This window comes from Falco naumanni, chromosome 7, assembly GCF_017639655.2.
Source record: "Falco naumanni isolate bFalNau1 chromosome 7, bFalNau1.pat, whole genome shotgun sequence".
Classification (NCBI taxonomy): domain Eukaryota; kingdom Metazoa; phylum Chordata; class Aves; order Falconiformes; family Falconidae; genus Falco; species Falco naumanni.
Window position 1 is genome coordinate 23621246 of NC_054060.1, and position 22511 is coordinate 23643756.

The 22511-nt window shown below is 35.7% G+C and overlaps 1 protein-coding gene across 6 annotated transcripts in view; it reads right to left on the minus strand.

The window, feature by feature from the left end:
- SCAPER (S-phase cyclin A associated protein in the ER) overlaps positions 1–22511 on the minus strand; it is a 165958-nt gene that overhangs the window by 121913 nt on the left and 21534 nt on the right. For all 6 annotated transcript variants that reach the window (XM_040600067.1, XM_040600061.1, XM_040600063.1 and 3 more), the window contains 5 exons: positions 14401–14501; positions 12965–13081; positions 9316–9476; positions 1715–1977; positions 1059–1283 (listed from right to left, as the gene is read on the minus strand). In XM_040600067.1, the coding sequence (XP_040456001.1) occupies positions 1059–1283; positions 1715–1977; positions 9316–9476; positions 12965–13081; positions 14401–14501 (867 nt within the window). The remainder of the gene's footprint in view (positions 1–1058; positions 1284–1714; positions 1978–9315; positions 9477–12964; positions 13082–14400; positions 14502–22511) is intronic.

The window sequence follows — 22511 nt, forward strand, 5'->3', positions numbered from 1 at the left end:
ACAAGACAGATAGGCAAGAATGTAAATCTGAACATGCTGACCGATTGATTTTCCTTCTTTAACGTCCAGTATTAACTGGTTCACTTCCACTATGGCTATGAAACAGTGTGCCACAATACACAAATCAAGTGTTCAAAGCAATCTGATCAGGAGTAGTAAAATGCGCACAAGAGACACAGATCCCACCAAACTGTCAGCATCCTGAACCGTTAATAATAGAGAATCTGAAGCAATGTTGGTGTATGAGATGCTAGAAATTTGTTCTAAAAAGAAACAGATATCTGACTTGGAAATTACCTAGCATGAGTCCAGTTTATAAAAGACGTTAAAGGGAAAGCAATTTACAGGAAAATTTCTGCAAATCAAGTTTTTAAACTAGTTTATGAAAAAAAACAAGCCAAAACATAACCTGAAAGTATAACCTGGATTTTACACAGCATTACTGCAATTCTCCACTTAGACAATCCCCGTAAAGCAGGCACACCTTGAAAACTGCCAAATTCTATAGACGAGAAAGGACATTCTTTTTGGGAAGCCACATAAAAACAGAATATTGACCTCACATTTGTTGCTTAAGAATGGCATTCATCCAAATTGCTAGTTATATAGGAAGACCCAAGAGGGCAGTTCAGCTAGCTTAGAAGGCAGAGGTCTACCCTTGTTGCTAACAGAATCTTGATATCCCATGTGTTTCCAGTTTGAATAATTAGCAAAACTGGAGTAAGAATTTAATGAGTGTGACTTAAAATGATTGATAGTGGAAGGAAATGAAAAATTATGCCAAACACATGTAAAAACATAATGAGAGCACAAATGTCTTTATTCCAAATGAAACATTTATATCCTTCTAGTTTAAGTTCAGAAACTTTACTGGAATTAAATCCTATCACTAAAAGTATCTGTGCAACAAACTATTTTTTCTACAGTACATACCTTATAGAGTTTTCCATAATTTCTACAGCAGGCTAACAATAAACACAGAATGAGAAAACTAAGCCTTGTGTTTATTATTTACTCAGAAATCTTACAGGATTTCTTACCAATCTGGCAGCACTCACATTTGAAATATCTGAGGGATCCATTTCAGTTTCAGTTTTAGCTTCTTCCGTTTGATGCTGGTCTGTAGTATCAGCAATTAGTGAGGAAGCTTCATTAATCTGCAGAGTTTTTGAAGTACAGTCAGTATTTTTGAGAACCAGAGGTGTCTCAGAAACTGTTTGTAAGGAATCTTCTTGCAGTGGTGTGCCAGTGGTCCCATTGTCTTCTGACGCATGTGCTGTGAACTAACAAGAGGCATTTGCAAAATTAACACACTGTAACATAATGATTTTAAGTCACAAGAGTCAAAGGGTTTCAAAAAAAGCACCTGGCACAACCTTACAGTGAGTGATGCAAGTAACTCCATGAAATTTCAGTTGCTCATAACTTTGCAAAAGTTGGACCTTTCTACTAGAAATCTTCTATGTATGTGATGTGCCTAATGCTGAGTTTTTGGAAAACACAGGGAACCTGTCTACAGCATTGTAAAATATGATTCATTGCATGATTTTTAACTTGCCTATATGTGCCAGCATCCATAAAGGTAACTGAAAGCCATTACTTTTAAAGCCTTTTCCAGTCTGGTTAGTGAGTAAAAGCTCTAGACAGCACTACCTTTCAAAAATGCTCTGAAGAAAAAGTGCAAGGTTAGGAAATGGTTCAAAATCGTACTGACCTGAGTCCTTTCAGTAAGAGGACCTTCACACTGATGTAAAAGACCTTTCTGCACAAGCTCTATGCTTTTGGATGCACCACTGTCAGTGAGCAAACTCCCAGGCTTATTCTCTGATGGTGGTGACATGGCATTTTCTTTGTCACTGTCGCCTTTGGACTTGAGTGAATCTGCAGCTACAGGAGTTTTTGTTGCCAAAGCTGTGGATCGAGATCGAACAGGCCTTCCACGCTGAACTGTTTCCCAGCCCTCTGCATCTTTTCGATCTACAGAAAAAATAAACCACCCCATTCTAAGAAAGGAAGACTTACAAATAGAAGTATTATAAACAACTATTTTATCACAGTATTACACAAGTTGTGTGAGAAAAATTTTCTCTTTAAAAATCAGTACTAAAAAAAAATCAATTAAATATTCTTTAGAAAAGCTTTTTACTTCCAAGGACGTTAATCAGTTTCACAAACACTGAACAATTCTATTCCTGGGACTTCTGTTACTTGGAGAAGCTAAGCTAGTCATACAAAGCCATGTGAAAAATGGCAACACGTACTTAAGTTTTTCATGCCTATGATGCTATTTCATGAGATGCTCAGCACAACAAAGTAACCACACTTGCTCTTTGCAGCAACAATGATGTTAGAGGTCTTTTGTGAAACTGCTAATCTCTGCAAGTACAGACCTAATTGCACGTCTTAGTAAGGCAAGTTCTGGACAGTACTTGCCACACTATCCTTCCAGAAATGTTTTCTTTACTTTTACCATTTGTTTCATCCGGATAATAAAAGTACACTAATCATTGTCAGCTTTTGGAAAATATCTTTTCCTGGATTCCAAGAAATAGCAAAATACTGGCAAGTGGCAGTGCAAACTGAAGGAGAAAAGAGTATTTTTCTTCAATTTACTTTGATGACTAAATAGCTGTTAAATACAACTTGCTGATCAACATTTCTGATATCTAACCTTGGTACATACCTGAAAAGTCTTCAAACTTACAACTGTCTGCCTAATATCAGGTCTTAAGTGTGATCAGATTTCTAGAATGTCAAGGTGAACCCCCTTCTCCATATATAACATTTTTGTGGCCAGCAATTCATATCAGCATGTAATCTCCCCATCTTGAAATAACTCTAGGCGATTCTTTTGAGACTTGATGGTACAACTGAATAGTGTGAAAGGTAAGCTCACATGTGGCTATTTGCTGAACAAAAGTTCTTGCTAAAACTCAAGCCCTAACTATGCACAAATTTTCCCATATACTTTTGGCATAAACTATTTTTAGGATCATTCACCTAAAAGGAAAAGTGTGGGAGATTGTTTTTACCTGGAGGAATACAGAATCAAAACCCCAACACTAAATCTCCTGCTCTACAGAGGGGAAAAAATATCTAGAATAGAACAGAAGCTGTATAACCAAATTAATTCTCTGTGTATTTCTAAAGCTTTTTACTAACAAAGACGGACCTGTAGCTCAGGCATGAAGATCAGAGCTCAAACATTAAAGTATAACATAAATACGAACAGGAATGAGTCTATTTGGTTGTCAAAAAATGTAATTTGAAACACCCAAGGGTGGTGAGAGAACTGAATGATCTGTGTATTATGATGAATTGCACATTGCCAACTTAAAGACTAGCTTAAAACTTGCAGTTCTAGAGTTTTGATTTTTAAAGCAAAATATAAAGTGGTTTTAAAAAAATATAGAAGCGTTACCTTCTCTAAAAATACCAACTGCTTTCAGTAGGAACACATGATGGTTAGGTTATAAAATGTGAACCATCTTTATGGACTGTCAATAACATCTATATGCAAGTCCACACACTCACAGGGAGATGACAGCGCAAAAGACTTTTTCCTCCTTTCAGAATATGTATGTTTATTTTAAAAGCAATTTACAGTACATAGAAAGGACTTGTCTTAACATTAATTGTCACAGTCAAAAGCCCTTGAGTCTTTTTACATTTCCCTCCAGGGCACATGTTTCTGGCAGCTCTAAAACAAGTACCAACACCTTACACTAGAACACTGGACTACAAAGCGGCAAAGTGGCAGTCATAGGACTGTCAATAAAAATGAAGATTATTTTAGGTAAAAGATAAAATCATTATACCTACTGGACTAAACGACCTTTACGTGGACTTGAACTGATGTTCAGCTGTTTCAACATCAGCAGTAATCAGTAAACTGGAAATTAGCCTAAACCAGAACTAATGGCACTTTCATACTTTGCTACTCCTGGCATGTAGCGTTTCACAAACATTAAGTGCTAACAACTGGGTTCTTTTAACATCTCATGATGAAACACAGCAGCCTAGACCAACGGCTGGCGTAAATCATGAGTCTCCAGTGAATTTGACAGGTTTTACTGAAATTTATCTTAGCTGAGCAGCTCATGCAGTAGCTGCATTTACGTAATTATATAATTGTTTACAAACCTTAACACCGCTGGTAATACGACAAATGCAAAAAGATAATTCAATTTGATATTTTACTGTTGAAATTTTTTACTCTAGAAAACTCACTGTGTATTTTAAAGCAAACAAAGTTCCAAAATTTTGTGTGAATGTCTATAGCTGATCTCTTCAGATTACTGATGGTAACCAGAGACAGCATACCTCTGCAAAATTTTTTTCAATGTTCATTCCTCCTATGTGCACTTGCATAGGCTCCAGTATGCACTACTGATTAAGAGAGGGGAATGGCAGTCAAAACCGCACAGATTATAGGTTTTGGTTTACCACAGACTTTCTATCCAACCCCTGTAAGCAACTGTGGCTTTATTTTCATTTCTTCATCTTTATATGGAAAAAATATTATTACCTACAGGATCAAGTGATAAAAACATGTTATTACCCTCTCAGAGACAATCTTATCTCCAACAATGCTATAGGGTATAGGGGTTTAATTCCACAAGAATCACAAACAGATTTACTGCAGAAAGCTCCACACATGCAGCCTGTGTAGAATATGGCCCTGCATCACATGGGACAACAAGGACCAGTTCAACCCCTTGTATATCACAGCTGCTCCTACCCCACTGACCTTTGTAACTGGTAGGACTACAAATAATTTTGCTGTATATAGCTTGTGATAAAATTTGGCCAAGAAATATCCCTGGCAAGCAACCACTTTACTGCAGCAGACTTCTGGATTGCGATTCTTTTTGCTCATCATTTGCAAAACAAGACTGTTGCAAGATTTCACTTCTTGCTCTGAAAATTGAAGTAAATTCTTACATAAGGCATCTTTTTTACATTAAAAAAGATCAGGAGATATGCCCTAAAGACAATCTTAGTGAGATCTACATAATAAGAGATATTAATCTTTTACATATCTTGATAATAATTGTACTAATATCTTCTGATATCTTTACTAGTATCTACAGAGGTTAATTATAAATAAATAAATAAATAATATATATTCTTGCCTGCCTTGTCTAGTTGATTCCTTGTTTCATTGCATATTTCTTAGTACTTCAAAAGAGTAGAATTAATCAGAATGAAATTATTCAGAGCACATCAAAGCCATAATCACACTTACTACCATAGGAATTAAACTTTTAGTAAGAACCATACATGTTCAATTTTTGGTCTGTATTTGTTCACTTCAGATTCATAATAATTACTCAAGACTCATCCAATTATTTTAACAGCACAGAAATAGTTGTGTTTGAAAGAATATTGTTTGGTGAATTCTTTAAATGCAGAACAGTTTCTAACGCAAGCATGCATTCAGACTGTTGAAATATTTGTAACCAGTTTAACAGTTTTATGCCATCTGACAGCTAGTTGTGCACAAGAAGTTACTTTTTCATTTTAATTCAACTATCAATTTAGTATTCAGTCATTTCCAGACATGTTTTTAACAAGAAGCTTGCAAACCTAATTACAGTTATTGACATTAGATCACAAAGTTCTTACTCTGAAGCAAATTTAATACTCAGCAGGGCATCACCCCTTCTTCACTTTTTTTCCCCCCAAGTCTGGAATTCTTTTCATATAGCCCAGTAGCCATCTCCACATACTTAGTATCACATGCAGGGTTTGATTACTCCCAGAGTTTTGTTAATGAATAATTCATTTGACTACCTTGATCATTCTCTAGTTTCATTTGAACTTCCCTGTCCCTGCTTGCTCTTGTATTACATGGAAGTGACAAGCCATCTGTTATCTTGAGCCCCTCACAGTCACCACGGCCTTATTCTTTCATAGTTACTCCATCTGGAAAAACTGGCCAGGCAGCCTTACTGGCAACTTTAATAAAATAAATCTAGACAAGTATGTGCAAAACTCTTACGAGTTCTACCTCAGGAGATACATGTCCCTTCTTAAAAATTTACTTGAAAGTAATATCCTACCAACGCCTATTTGACCTTCCCCACTCAGTACTAAACTTCAGTCCCTTTTTTTTTTTTTTTTTTTTTAATCTGAAGTAGTATTTCTGTATTCAAGAGGCACTTTGGAAAACCATGATTACTTCAGAATCTGGAAGCAGATCTAGAAATAAGAACTCAGCTGAAACAGTTACAGAGCAGAAAACGTAAAACCCAGAACAATAAAACAAATCAAACACACAAACAAAAAAACTCAAACCAAAACAGAGAAAAGGTAGTGGTGCAAGAAGTGGTAAATTTACAAATCATAACAAGAGATGGTGAGTTAATAGGCAAGACTTGAGAGATATTAATTGTCTGGCTGCTTTTAATGGTCACTTTAAAATATCAGGGGAGGGTTATATAAAAAAAGAGAACAAATGTAAAATTTACAACAGAAACTGTGCTTAAGAATTTGACAACCCAGTCCAGAATAAACTATCCTTTGCTGTCTGTGGTGACATTCCTGCAATTTGTTCTTGAATATTGAGAAGTTACGCATGCTTCCACAAGATCATGTGCCAGCATGTTTGAGCCCAAATGAGGACAGTTAGAGGATTCTATGTCCTGCAAAGTCTGAAGTCTTACGTACATTACAAAGAACATTACTCACAACTATGGGAATGAGTAATTAATACAGGAATTAATACATGATGATGATGATGATGATGATAATAATAATAACAACAGTAACAATAAAAAAATAATACTACATTTCAAGTATGGCAACAGAAAAAAACCCACTGGATATTTCTGAGAAGTTTACATGTTCCTGACTGCCCTTTCTCCTAAGTTATGTAAAAACAATAAACAATTGTTTTAATTGTAAGCACCTACTTCCAGTCTTAATGTACACTCTAAACTTCTATAACCTGTCTCACCTCTTACCATGAGCACCTGGGAATTCATTTCATGCTAGGCAGTTACCTCTGTGTACTACTGTTACTAAACCAATCTTCTCTTGCCGTAAACTGGTCAGACAGTAACAACTAGACTATGCTTCATATTGTAGAAAACACTCAAGCACAAATGACAAAATTATTTTTTTATTAAAATAGTGAGGGTAAGTTTAGTGAGGGAAATTAGGTAAGATGATTTAACCGCATGTAATTATGCATCCAGAAAAAAATAATTTAAAGAAGTATCTGGAAAAATGTATGTTTCCTATCTCCCTAAGGACTTACATTTAGTTAAATTTGGAAATTCCATCAACCGTGAAACAGGAAACTGTATCATACCACTCATTCATTTCACAAAACCATTGTGAGACCTCATGATAATGCTGCTGGGAAACCACTGGAGAAAGTGTTTTAGGGGAATCTTGCCACTGTAAGCCCCAGCTGGGCTTTAGGGTGGGCAAGAGAGCACTCCAGAGGGGCAGGAGGAATCCTCCCTCCCACGAGGCCTCCGTGTACCTAACAGCTGTGAGCGCATGAGCTGGTGAACAGGCAGAGCAGATGATACACAAGCCTCCTATCTGCTTCAATAATGCATGTGAAGAGCCTCTGTGACTCCCTTTGAGTAAACTTCACAGGTTCTCTTATGCTCCAATCAGTGAGGTTAATTCAATTTTACCAAAATGATCCTAGCCTCCGCACAAAGGATAACATGCTCCTAAAGAGAATTTGATTACAATTCAGTCATGAGAAAATCACTGAAATTCTCCAATGTTGAATTTCAGAGGTAAGAGATTCTTAAGAATAAACAAAGCCTCTAGAAGGAGTGACTGTTATTTCTTAAAATGAAATGTTTCAAGTCTGAATTGTATAGTACATTTTATTTTGAAAATTGCTAAACACTTATAAGCCAGTAGGTACTACAGGACCTAAGTTGTTTCACTCTTTTTGGTGCTTATCAGCTGCAGGCAATGGCCAATAAATCACAGCACCCCGACTCTTCAGCCATTTAAATGCCTAAAACTAACATAAGGATAAGGTCCTTTGTTTCCCTTTTAGCCTCTTAAAAATACGTTATCCATACAGAAATGCAGATCAGTTTTATCCCCTGTGTAACTAATAAAATTCTCCATACAAACAGGAATCCCTAATAAAGGTGTTTTAACAACAGCTTGGAGTCCGTCACTTTAATATGAGCAATAATCAACAGGAAAAGGTTTCATTATGAGTAGCTTCAACTACTGGCAAAAATTAAAAGTGGAATTACACCTTCAGTTAGCGTTGAAAAAAGCCAAACTGCTACTGTTCTCTAACTAGCTTACTGCAACTACAGACAGCAAGATACTCCCTCAAGCAAACAGCATAAATCAATTCCCACTCAATCAATCATTTTTAGAATATGGTTTTGATTGTTCTTTTCTAAGCATAAGACTCTCATTCTACTGAACTCACTTATGTTAAATTGCAAGGCACTTGTACAAGGCATTTTAGTTCCATAGTATACCACAGGTGTCCAAACCACTACATACCACTTCTGTTACTACTAGGTTGAACATACAACTATGTTAAATTAATATATTCTCTTCCAGTAATTTTTCTTTTAAAAAAAACCACCCAAATTACGAACATTTCTTTTTCATTTCTTTCGGAATATCCTTTTCTACATTCTGCCTGCTGATTTTGCAGAAAGTCATCTGGGACCACACACGAAAAAAATAAATGGAAAAAAGCATCTCTGAAGACAATCCCAGGGTTTCAGCATGTGCAAATAAACTAACTTTGTAAGCCTAAATGGTAAAGGTTTTTTTTATGTCTACAGCTAAAAAAATCTCTTCTAGAACAAAAGAGCCCGCATCAAGCATTCTCCAAGGAGAATCTTTGGAGAAACAATTCATAACTTAATGTGGCAACTCTTGTCTTCAAAGAAAAAATGACCAGTTGTTACTTGAACACTGTTCTAATAACATCATCTCCCAGGGCACATAAAACTATGTTGAGCTCTTTTACAGATTCCTGGACACATACTATTCTTTATATTGTTAAGCCATTCCAAACTGCACAGTCAGATTGTTAGTTTGTGACCAAAGACCTTTCGTTTCTCAGGGTATTATATACTAGTATTTCAACAGATCAAATTCTAGCTAGTGGAAACACAGTGGAATGTTACCTACGCATGATAACACAACTTTTTCAATTGAACTATTACAATGTAAGGCTGCATTGATATTTATTTCAATACTTAATTTAAGCATTGTATTTTGCAAAATTACACTTAATTTTTGTTTGAAAATAGGTCATCACACTCTGTTTACACCACACAGTTTGTGAAAATAACTTGCCATTTTTCCGCGATGACTTCTGTACCGGAGGTGGCATAAAGGTTTGTGCTGTTGCTAGCTCAGGACTGGCAGCTTTAATTCCATGATTGGCTTTTACCTTATCAGCCCAACTTACACCAGAAGGAGCCAGGCGTGTTGCAGAAATTGTCACTGCAGGGTTCCTAAATGAAAGTCACAGCTCTTTTTAGCGTCCAATCAAGTAACAGAATGGTTCATTAGAAAACTTTATCAGGACACTTTCTACTTAATCTTGGCGTTCAACGACTCAGGCTGACAGCTAGTTCCAAAAACCTACCTGCCTCCTTTTCTCTTTCCTTAGTTTATAAAAATTAAATTTGTAGTTCTTGAACATTAAAGCCTCAGTAGATTTCTCATCAGTAAAATCCTTGTAAATTCAACTCATGAAAAAAAGTAAATCTAACCACAGAAACAAGGATGTAGCAATAAATCAGCAGGTGGGATGTTCTGGTTTTTGGGTTTGGTGTTGTTGGGTTTTTTTTTTCTATCAGGTAACTATCTCAATAGCCTATTATATGCTCCCAGTCACAGAAAAGTCAGAAGATAGAAAACAGTGTTGCACCTGGACAAAAATCTGCAGGTGAGATTCCTTATGTTTAGTAGTCAATGAAACTAAATTAACAAGCAGCTAAACGCTCAGATTAAAATTTCTGACATGTTAAATGACAGAAGAAACATGCAACACAGTAGTGATGGAAAAACACCACAGGAAACATTCTCTGATACCAAATTTTGAAATCATAGAAGCAAACATATCTTGAGTATTTACAGCCAAATATAACACCTCTTCTTCCTGGGTCCAGCCTATTTCATCAATGACCTGTATAGAATAGGCTGCAATCATTACTAATATGGAGTCTAACAAAGCATATGGGCAGGAAGTCAAAAACCATGCAGGTTTAATTGTAAATGTAGATCAACACAAATCCATAATGTACTTTGTTCCAAGGTGAAGGAAATAAAGGAACAGATCTCTTTTCTGTTACCTACTCAGCAAAAATAAATTGTAAATCTAGAAGGCCATTCTATTAACTTTCAGAAAGGTCCAAATAACACTGACCACCCAAACTTTGAATTTCTGGATGGACAGAACTGCAGTGACTGTTTAATTATTTTATTTTGCTTTTTGTAAAAAAATTGTCATTTTCTGCACACGGCTTAAAGGTTTTTGCTCCACTTAAGTGAATGCAAGCAAAATTTTAAATTGCAGAACGGTAATATTCAAGAAGCACATATTCAAGAACTGTCCAATTCTCTTTTGTAACAAGTCATTTTATCTACGACCATACAACTGATTTCTCTTCCAAGCTTTACAACACTCATTAAAATAACCCAACAAATGCAGCTGTCTCACTAGCTAAAGCAAATCAAGGACAAAGAAAATGAGATCTTACAAATTTCAAATAAACAGGTAGAAAAACCCCATATAACTTGACTGTTCACTGACTAACCCCACTGAGACATCAGTTTGTCATTATTTCCTGGTTTTATCAAGTCAGCTGTCAAAAAGAACCCTATCAGGAATAATCCCACAAAATATAAAAATGTGGCTGATTGGTTTGTTTTTAATAATCCCCATTCATCCTATGGGGATGCAATACCACTTCATGGGAGGAAACCAGGAGGAGACCAAGCCCTGTACCCTAACAGTGCCATACAGACCAGCAAAGAAACTATCAGAACCATGTGGTACGGAACAACTTTGCCTTTTGCATACTCTCCAGTTTGCAGCAATTTACACTGGAAAGTTGTTGTAATTTATTAAACAATCTTTGTGTTTAATAACAAGAGATAGACTTTAATCTTTGTGATACGAATTTCTGAAGTCATTTATGCTTTTGGCATCCAAAGCATCATATAGTAACAAATTCTACATACTAAGTCTTGAAAAACACTTCTGTCATTTTAAGGTTAGTGTTTAGTCATTTCAGTTAGTATTCCCAATTCCTTTTCGCGAAAAATAATGAACAAAATTTTCCTACTCATCTTCTCTGTAAGTGAATTTACTTATCACAGCCTTCTTGTTACTTCTTCTCAAAATTATTTTCTTTCTGTATTAATACTGTTGGATACTTCTGATTGTTCCCATTTCCAGTTTCTGTACTTTTCCTACTTTTTCTTATACTGCTTTTGGGAGAGGTGAAGACAACCAAAAGTACAAGTTGTTCACTATGAATTTCTACAGCGGTACACCACCACCTTCTCTTCTGTCCTCTGTTCCTTTCCTAATAATTCCTAGCACACAAAAATTTCCATAGTACCCAGTATGACAAACCCCTTATTTTTTATCGCATTTTCTCAAACACACACAAAATACTCTTATTTGTCTGGCGCTGCCCTGCTTTGAGACACACAAGCAGACTAAGACAGAAGAAAAAGTCTGCAAGTCTGATGGATAGAAAACTCATCTTGTTATTAGCTGCTTTAACACATGCAGTTCATAATTATCTCCTGCGATGGTGAATAAAACAGCTCCAGCAACAACAGCAACATGTAATTACATTAAAAAAAAAGGCTTAGCATAACTTTGTTACGCTGAGCTTCTGTGTTTATATTAATGTTAAATTAATAAATAATAATTAAATATATGAATAATAATAATAAAAATAAATAAATATTAATATTAAAAATATTACTAAAAATAAAAGAGCTCTGATTTCCACCAGATTCTAATTTTTCATTAGACTACTTCTGCATATTTTCTCCCCATCATCATGTATTTAAGCAGATAGCTCTGAAATGTCAGATCAGTATCAATACGCACAAAGAGATCAGCACCACTGGACCAGTATTTCCAAACACACTTTGTAGTATGTTTGTAGAAATATTTGATACTCAAAATTTAAAAGAGCTCAATACTCAGAGGTACTGACCAAATATTCTAATAGTATATCTCAGCTATTTTAACCAATACAAGAGGACATTGTAACCACTTACAAAACAGAATAGCATGTGCTCTAGATGCCAACAAACATGAATGAACTAAAAAACACACCCTGAGAAAGATTTAAATTGGATATGTAATAGGTGCTCTCTAGAACTGAAACAGCACCAGACAGTCCTGCTCTAAACTGGTGTTTATGCAACATTTTTGCTGAACTGCTTTCAAACCACCACCTTTTCACAAGTGAAAGATGCTTTTTTGTAGTACATAACATGCTCTACATTTAAGTACTATCAGTTTTGCTATTCATCAGAATCATTATCCCACTTTACATTCAGTCTTTTTGACCTGTATTTAACTTCTGCATATGCAGTTGGCCATTTGCATTGCACACACTGCCAATTTTAAAATGCCAATTACAGACAGTTCAACCTCTGTTTTGCAGTGGGAAAACATTAAAGTATTAAAATGATAACATGAAATATACTTATTGTATTTTATCTTCAGGTCTTTGGAGCAACCAGTAATTAAGTAATTTTTTTTTACTTCATTATATAAGTCCCTGATAGGATTTTCTTTTACAGATTATACGCTTTTCTTTCATAAATGCAAATAATTGCATATAGGACTTAATAAACAGCAAAACAATATATTGATTACTATAGAAAAATACTATGACCACAAACTCTGCTTCACATGAATCCTTAAGTTAGCGTTAATAAACTTATGATCTGGTTGGTTTCATACCCAAAATTTAAACTTCTTCGAGCATTTGATGTCACACTAATTCTATCTGTTGATGGACTCGGAATCACATGGCGTCCTGGAGACATCTTTTTTACTTCCCAGGCTAATGAAGTAGGTCTGCAAATTCAGGGAAGAGAAATTTTAAAATAAAATTTGCAATAACTATTCTTCTACCACCTTAAAGGAAAAACAGCACCAACAAATGCAATGAAGTATTAATGAATACTCTTGAATTTAATCATACATCTTAGCAATTGTTTCTACATCAACTCCAAGACATATTAGCCAGACCCATATAAAAAATAATGCATACTCTCAAGACTACAATGCTAATTTAAATGTCAGTGTGGGACCAAACATCAAACCAAGCAGTTACAAGGAAGGGATTAGGCGTAGGACTGGAAATATCCTCTAGTTCAAGTGACAATAGCAATGCACATAAAAGGCCACAGTCATTTAAGGTATCCTACGCTTTCTCACTCTGGGGAACAGAGTGTTCAATGCAGTTCAAATGCTGCTTTGGTTAATACAGGTATCAAATACCTCCAGTACACAGAAAACTTTAGAACTAACCAAATGCATCACCATCCACTCCTCCTATTATTCTACTGACATACAAACTTTGTCAGCAATAACATTTACTGATAAATGTATACTTGCAAAGATAACTGAACAGGCTGACTTAAGTTAACTGCCACCAACCTAAAAAGTTCTCATCCAAACACAGTTTGAAGCAGAAGCCAGGATTGCAGTTTCATCATGCATCCCTTTGAAGCTGATGCTATTTTTTCATTTTTAACTCTTACTCCTGAAGCTGATTACATGAAAATTACAACAATTAAAAACAAAACCAAACTTGTAGAACCCAGTGCTGGTGAAGACATTCTAAAAAGCACTTACATAAATTATTTTTAACTGATTCCAGTACAACTGGCAGGATTAACAACCCATAACCAACTAATAAAACACTGTCACATTTAGTCTACTTTTTGTCTCTACCTAGGCAGATGTGTGACTGAACTCGCTACCTAGCAAAGAAAAACAGAAGTCCACACGCACTACAGGTCTCCCATACTTTACAGGCACAAATGAAACCTTAGTTCTCACCTCTCAAAGCTAAAACTTAGGCACCAAGGCACAAATTCAACACCAGGAACAAACTGAAATGATGTAATCAGTTTTACCTTTCTGATACTGTATTTTCAAACTCTTTACCATTTCCAGCACAGCTGAGCTGTTCACTGATAACACTACCAGGGAGGATAAAATCCCCTCTATGTCCTCACATCAAATCTGCCCCCAAAAGGAAAATTTCATTCCTGATGCCCCAGAGCAAGCATTAAAATGGGTTCCATTTGCTGAATCTCTGCTACAGAATGAAGTTTACTATGTGTCAATGTTTGGATGCAGATTAAAAAAAATATAAATCTAATTACCTGTTTTGAGCATCAGCTTTTTCTAGCTTCTCCTGTAGCTGTATCCAGTCAATCAGTGCTTTGAAGTCCCTTACATAGTTATCAAGCATCATCAGGACTTCCTGGAAAGCAACCATTACATCAACCTTTGTATTTAAAACAATTCCCCCACTCAATAAAGGAACTGAAAAGAAAATAAGAAATTTACCAATCTTCACCCTCTTACAAAAATAAAACCAAGAAAAACCTTGAATACAAAAATGCCCAAATAGTTAAATTTTTATGTGAAAAAACACTAGAACATTTATCCTATCAAAAAATGTGCATATTTTCTAAGATCTCGGCAAGCATCAATGTCTCTGGACAAAACAGCAAAATCTGGCAAGAAAATAATTCTGAACATACAGCAGTATCAGTTTCAGGATTTTGTCAGAGTTATCTTTTCAAATATGCTAGACATACTTCATCAAATGAAGCAAAACTGCCTGTAAAACCTGATAGACCTGCGGGAGACTAAAAATGTCATGATTAATCTGTTTGTGAAGTAAAAATACACAAAAATACACAAAGGCAACTGCATCAGATGGAGGGAATTCCTTCTGGAGAATCCTGGGATCCCTGTGTTACAAAAGATAAGTTCTTATGCCTCCGAAGTTCAGCAAACCATATCCTGTTCCTACAGACTTTCAAGTGCACAGAGCTTTCAAATGATGTCTGCTTGTACATGTCCAGATTAATGACAGACCTTCTATTGTCATGTGAGATCATCAACACTACTGTACCAACAAATACCGGCTCAGTTTTTAATCAAAAAGACTCTCATGGTGGTATTTTGAATGGAAAAAGAGAAAGTAGCATTACACTTGGGTTTATAAAATCAAGTTTGACATAAACTTACTGGCAAACAAACAAGATAAGATGCAAGATGCAAAGTTCACATTCTCTTCTCTGATTAGCACAGCTTAACAAGTGAAAAAGTTGCTAACTGCACATTCTCACCTATGTAGTAATTACTTGTCCAGACCTTACAACTCCAATACCCAGATTATACTTCTTGACCATCACAAACCAAGTAATTTGTTACCATTTTTAAAAGTACTTTTAAATGACATAGTTATCTAAGAATTTATGCATTTTTACATGAATTACTGAACAATGTAGTCTTGAACATACTTTATGACTTGAAAGATTTACACATTATCATAAAAAAACCTCAACTGGGATGGATTTTAAGAGCAATCTAGTCCATCCCATACTTCCTGGGTAGGATTAAGCACACACTGTCAGAAATTATGTGGGCATGCTGGAGCTTTACTCAAAATATTGCAGATCTTGATTAACTAGTCAGAATCTTGCAAATTATGTGTTGGTCTTAAATAAAATTAACTGTTATGAAAAGACGTATAAAATTAACTTGACTTCACATCCTATCAGGAAGAAATTCATACATAAAATGCCAGTGGCTAAACAGCAGGAAACTAAAAGACTTCTGATAAAAATATCCTTAACTTTCAGGAATTACTGACTGTACCTACTGATTTCCAGTTTGCTCAAATGTACAAGTGTAGTAACTACAGTAAGGTCAAGTTACATACAGAAACAATAAAAAATCAGAAGGTAAGTTGGAATCCTGCAGTCTTTAATCAGACAATACTGCCATTTTTTTCACAGGAAGGCAGAGCAAAAGACCTTATGATTAAACTCTTAGCTTTGCTCCCTGAGCAAACTACAGTTATCTACTGTCACAGGTAGAGAAAGGAGCAATTGTTTACCATGCGTGAAGCTAGGAAATCACTTATACTTCACACAAACTCAGAAATCATTTACCGAATGTGACAAAAAACACACAGACCACCACAGCCACCAGACATAACACACATCCTCAGCAGAGCTGATATCACCCAACAAAGCACATTAATACATTTCTAAAGGATAGGGTTTGAGACAACATCAAGCAGAAATAGAAGCTTTCATAACTACTCTTTCAAAAACCAAAAAAAAAATAATGTATACAGTACTCTATGATGACAAAGCTGCAAAATCAAAAAAAATCCATATATGAAACTTGCATTCTATGAAAACTTACATTGGCTTCACATGCAGAGTTTAAAATACAGACATCATTTTATGGTATAATGAAAAACACTAATGAGAAAGTATTGCTGTTTTGCAAAATCTTTAGTAGGTCAAAGTCATTCCTGCTAGTATTAAGAGAAATTTTCTGCTCAAAGCAAGTAATTATTACTTAGAAATATCTTGGGAACAATTACAAATGAAAATGTATTGGTCCTTAAGTGTATTTTAACATTTTAACAGTAAAACTTTCAACACTGAAAACAGTAAAAACACTCCACTACAATACAGGTGACAAATGCACATTTTTGTAACATCACGTCCCATTCATCTTTAATTTCAATTGTCCTTTTAATAGAAAAAGGACCTCTAATGTATGCAAAATGCTTTCTCATGTAAAATTATACGGATGATTATTCATTTTAACACAAATGCATGTTTGAAATTCAGCTTCAGTTTTCACAGAAGTATCCTTTCAACTAGCATGTATGACAGATCTAGAGCATATGCTGGTCGCTGTAAGGGAAAAGTCACAAGAAAGTCAAACACAAGGCAAATCAAACAGAATACCACTGATGTAGAAGTTGTTCTTTGTTTGGAAATACTCCACAAAAAAGCTAACAAAATCTTTCTTACAGGGCAGTTAGTTTACAGCACCAAAATAATTCTTAAGTAAAGTCTGCTGCAAGAAATGAACAATTCAAGTATTTTAGCCAGTTCTTTTTTCATGTTCACTAATAAAATTTCAGCTTTCTAATTCAATTCATGTCCATTTAAGTTAGCCCATACTAAGTTGTGCTGACTGTTAGTAACAATAAGAGCATAGAAAGCAAAATCTAATTCTGAATCATTTACTTTTCAAGTCTGCCACTGAGATAGTCCTAAAAAAAAAAAAATCTGAATATGAGTAATATTCCTGAGGTTCACTGGCACAGGAAAAAAAAATACAATAAATGGCTTAACCTATTTTAAGGAATGTTTAGCTACACATTATCAGAAATGATCAGAGCAGAACCATGCAGCTGTAACCCGAGTCATGTTTTACGAACAAGGGAATACAAACAAGACAAGCAGCTGGAGCGGCCCCATATTCACTGATGCACATCTTTCTCCTTAAAGCTATGAGGGCCATTTTGTCAGGCAGGATGAAGCAGAACAAAAGTGGCTCTGAAAGCATCGTTACAGGCATCCAGATAACTACATATAGATGCACAGCTAAAATTACCAATTAGTTTACCAATTGGCTGCAACGGATTCGATTGGTTTGTAATTAATTCTAGTTACTGGCGCATACAGCAGGACGGTTGGCGCCATCCCTTTGTCCTAGTGACACACAATACTGGCGTGCAGGGCTCTGGGGTCCTGGACATCAATACAGCTCTCTAGCTCACCTACGATACCGAGTGTAGCAGATATACCCTGTGGTGCTGAAGCAGTGGAAACTTGCACCACTTGAGAAGGTGCTGACAAAAAGGAACCTTTATGGGGTAGACTAGGGCTGCACTAGAGTCAAAACAATTTTAAATCCCATTATTTTTCAAGGTCATATCCATCCCATACTGTTTTTAAAGAGCCAGCACAACTGAAAAAGAAAGCAATACTGTTATAAAGCAACACTGAAAGGGAAATCTGTGACATAAAACTAAAACCACTCACAATACAGCTCCTGTTTCTTTCTCCCCTCTATTCAATTCTGTGATCAATACTCCCGCATGTCAAACAGTGCTGTGCTTTTCCTTCTTTTCTCCAGCTCTCAGTCATTACTTTGGTTTCTATGTATTTATCTCAAAGAGGTACTTCTTGTCTCTTCAATTGGTTGACCATATCAGTTAGTCTGCAATCAACCAGAACATCTGATATATATATATAGTAGCTACATCAGAATAATCCTATATTCCTGAATCCGAACAATCTTAACTTGGGTCCTAGATAGGCCTGTTATAATCCTTAAAAACAGAAGTTCACTTTTTTTGGAAATCCCAACATGCCTTTGAAATGTCATCTTCCCCATTTATTCTCCCATCCTCAGAAAAGGAGGAGGAAAACAGGGAAGCATGGAAGATGGCAGAATTTGAAGGTTCCCACAACTCAAAACAGTAGAATGCATGTCAGAGAAGCTAACTCAGTCAATACACCTATACTTTAATTTATTCTCAAGGCTAGAAATGTATGGTTTAATTAACATTGTTCCATTATCTATACTAAATATGTTAATTATGTATTTACCAAAACAAACTCAATTTTCTTGCCCTGGAGTACATTTTTAACAGACAACCTAAGTAGTTCTTTGCATCTTTATGTTTTTAAGGTTAACTGGGTGTTTCAGTAACTTGACATGAAAATTGCTTTAAAAAAATTCCTCATTGCTTTTTTCATACAGTTGAATTATAAGCACTTTAAGCCAGCTCTGGGTTAGGTTAAACAAAGATGATTGCCAGGGCGGTTCTTACAACTTTGGGCAAGGATAAAAGGAAGCAGCTCCTCTAGCCAAATGACTCTCATTATACCAACTTCAGTACATGGTAGATACTATTTATTACCAAAAAAAAAAAAAAAGACAAGACACAGATGCAGAGAAGAAGAAAACAGAATAATTTTCCAGTAGCAAAAGTTCTTCCCATTGGTATGCCTTTTTTAAATGCTCTCACCCTGACCTTGCACAAGCCACTAAGCAGCAAACACGATAAAGCTGCAGAACACATGACCTCTTAGATCCAAGTATTCAATACACTGCATATGGCCTCAGCTTGTTCCTCATTGTTTCACCTACATGACAGCCGTAATCCACTACCTGCCAAGGATTTGCTCTTGAGAAGCCTAACTATTACCAAAGTAAATTTTCTCCATAAGAATGAATGCAGTGGTCAGGGGGCACATGCAGGGACTTAATCACACAGTTATTATTATTTTATATATGTATACATATATACACACATATATGCATACACACATGATGTGAAAGATGGAGAGGCAGGAACAGGATTATCCAGACTGCCAACTAGAAGAGATGCCAGCTCTTCAGTATCTGGCTTTTTAGAATAATTACCATTCTGAAAGATCTCATCCATTTCCATCTGTGAGACTGAATGCCCAATCATTACCCCATTTTCCTGTCCTTCACTGCTGACTCATCTGCAGAAGATGACAACAATTAAAATGTAAATGCCCCAAAAGAGGCAGAAGAACACTCACAGAAGAGATTTTCACTTGGCATTGACTGCCACAATACGGCCACAGGGTATTTATTTAGAAAGAGGCATAAACATATTTTTCCTAAATAACCCCAAATTCAGAAATAGAAGATGTATTTTTAAAGTGAGTGGTAAGTGGCAGCCTAGCATACTTCTGACATATCCCAATCACTGAATTAGACCTCAAACAACCTGAATATAATAAAACCCTACAGATCTGAAAGACCGCCTTATGAGAAACACAGAAAAATAATTATACATGTTCCAGTATCTTAATCATTCACTTAGCCTTTCAGGGAAACTCATCATCACCTTGGTTTTACTAAATAAAAAGAAAATAGATTCAGTCACAGAGTTCATCCCATGCTGAAATTCTCCTCCTAACTGGAAATGTTCTAGAGGCTCAAATAATGAAGACACCAATACAACAAGGCATTAATGCTCAAAATGTTACAAAATTGATAGAACACACTTAATAGAGAACACTAGTGGGGAAATAATTAGCAATTAAAAGAATTTGGATGTAAAAACACAAAGGATGCTGAATATACCTTAATTAAAAAACACTTAACAGATTTTGCAGTTTGGGTTGTTTTGGTTTTGGGTGTTTTTTTTTAATTCCTTTGGAAAGCCATGATTTTTTTTTCACACAGAGACCCAGAGGAATCCAGCACATTGGAACAAGACTAATGCTTCTAAACAAAATATTTAGAGGCCTGTGCTGAGGAAAAAATTACTTCATAAGCCTTCTTGGGATACCTTTCTTAGGGTTTGTAGCACTACAAGGGGATAAGTGACATTCACATAAAAAAATAATGTCTCCCAAGAAGTCTTACGTATCAAAACCAGATTCTGTATTTTTTACCTCCCTCAAACCAGGTACTTTTCACATTTGTAAAAATGAAAAAAGTGGGGGGGGGGGGGAATCAAAACTTATCCTCCAAAAAAAGTAACATGGGACAGAGTTGAACTGGCTCCCATCAGTGGAAATAGGATCAAGATCCTGTTCGGGTCAGCTTGGCCATTACACTAAATTATTGCAGATCTGCTTTTCACTGAGGTTAGGAAAATTGTGTTTTCTACTTTCAGCTCCAACACGTGTAGACACAGTTTTATTTTCTTGGCTGTCTTAAAAGCCAGTAATCAGCCTGGATGACCATGGGTGTCAGTCTGCACGTAGAGGTTGAAATCATTAGAATTAGTGCGCCCAGAACCAAAAGCAGTCCTCACAAGACATGCTCAGCAAAAGACTCTAATGACCTAAGTTCCTCTCTCCTTCTGGGAGGCCTTCGATCTACTCAAACTCTCTCACAGGTATCACCCTGACTGGAAGCTTAACAAAAGCTGTTTCAGCTGTTTCTTTCTCTTAACACCACCACACATTGTGACAAATCTTTTAAGGGAAAGGCTTTACCCACCTCTTTAGAGTATCTTGTGCTGTCCATGAGACTCAGCACAACAGAACTTAATTGCTGAATTTTCCATTTTGTAAGAGGGAATAAGAATCTCAAGCAGAACTAAACTGTTTTCACTGAACTATACTCAAGGCAGATCAACTTCAGAATGCATCTGTAAGCTTTAAAACAAGAAGAGAAACTACCCTTGCCAAAACCTTATAGAAATGTACCAGTAAGTAATGCTAGGAGGAAAAATACCCAAAGATGAAATTTGAAGTAGTCTGAGGTTCTTCTAGACTTACTGTATCCTTAGCTGCTGAATCCAGTTGCTCAAACTCTTGTCAGTTTTACCTGTAGTGTGTTGTTTCTTTGTTATATATACACAGATACATATATAAATAAACTCAGTTGCTGAGACACCTGAAGACCACAAAACAGCAGCAGCAGACACATTTCTCTGCTGCATTAACCACAATTCCATTGGCCAAAACTGACTATATAATTTGCCTTCTTCCATCTAAAAATAATTTTGGTCTTAATTCCTTTTAGAAAACAGAGTTTTAAAGGCATTATTTCTTTTCTGCCTAAGCTCACCACCCAAACCTAGAAAATACTAGGCAGTAAAATATTCATATAAATATCAGACACACAGAAACCTAGCTAATGTATAGTATATCCATACAGTTTGCAGTTTGAAATGCTGAAGGTTATAGCCAAATCTATTAGACTATAGCTAATCTCTATCACTATTGCACAAACTGATTTATGTACAGTAAGATGATGCTTAAACTTGCGAACTCTTTATTTTACAAATAATTCAACCATGTTCATTGTACCTTTATATACAAAGTATCAAAGCCACATCTATATACTTGATTTGAGAGTTCTCAATTCCAAATCAATAGCAAAATAGCAACTTCAGCAGTTCCCAAAGCTGAGTGAAAATATACACAACCACCGATCCTCTTACACACATTTCCACTGTTTGTATCCTTACCTCAACCCTTTTGTCTCTATTTCAACCACAACCAGCCACTAGAGCCCTTTCTGATTTGGGAGCATCAAACATTGTCTTCAGTGACAATGTAATCAATAAAACTATACCAACTTCTAAGAATACAATAGAGCAAAACATTAAAAAAAACAACACAAAAACCCCCCAGAACTTTTATACCAGGTTAATCTGAAGGTTTTAAATACCAGAAGTTGTCATGTTTCATTTTTACACAGGTCTTCTTTTAAGACAATCTTTATACAACTAAGATGTTTAAATAGAAGAGCACATGTCCATTTGACCAAGACATAAGTTTGAGGAGAGATCACTTTAAAAGTTGAAATTAAGGAAGTTTTTGATAACATGGATTTATCTTAACAGAAATAATTTTTCAAACCCCCACTTAAACAAAAGAAAAGTTAGCAGTTTAACCATTTTGGTTGCTTATTTAGTATTATTTCCCACGTATGTCCTGTA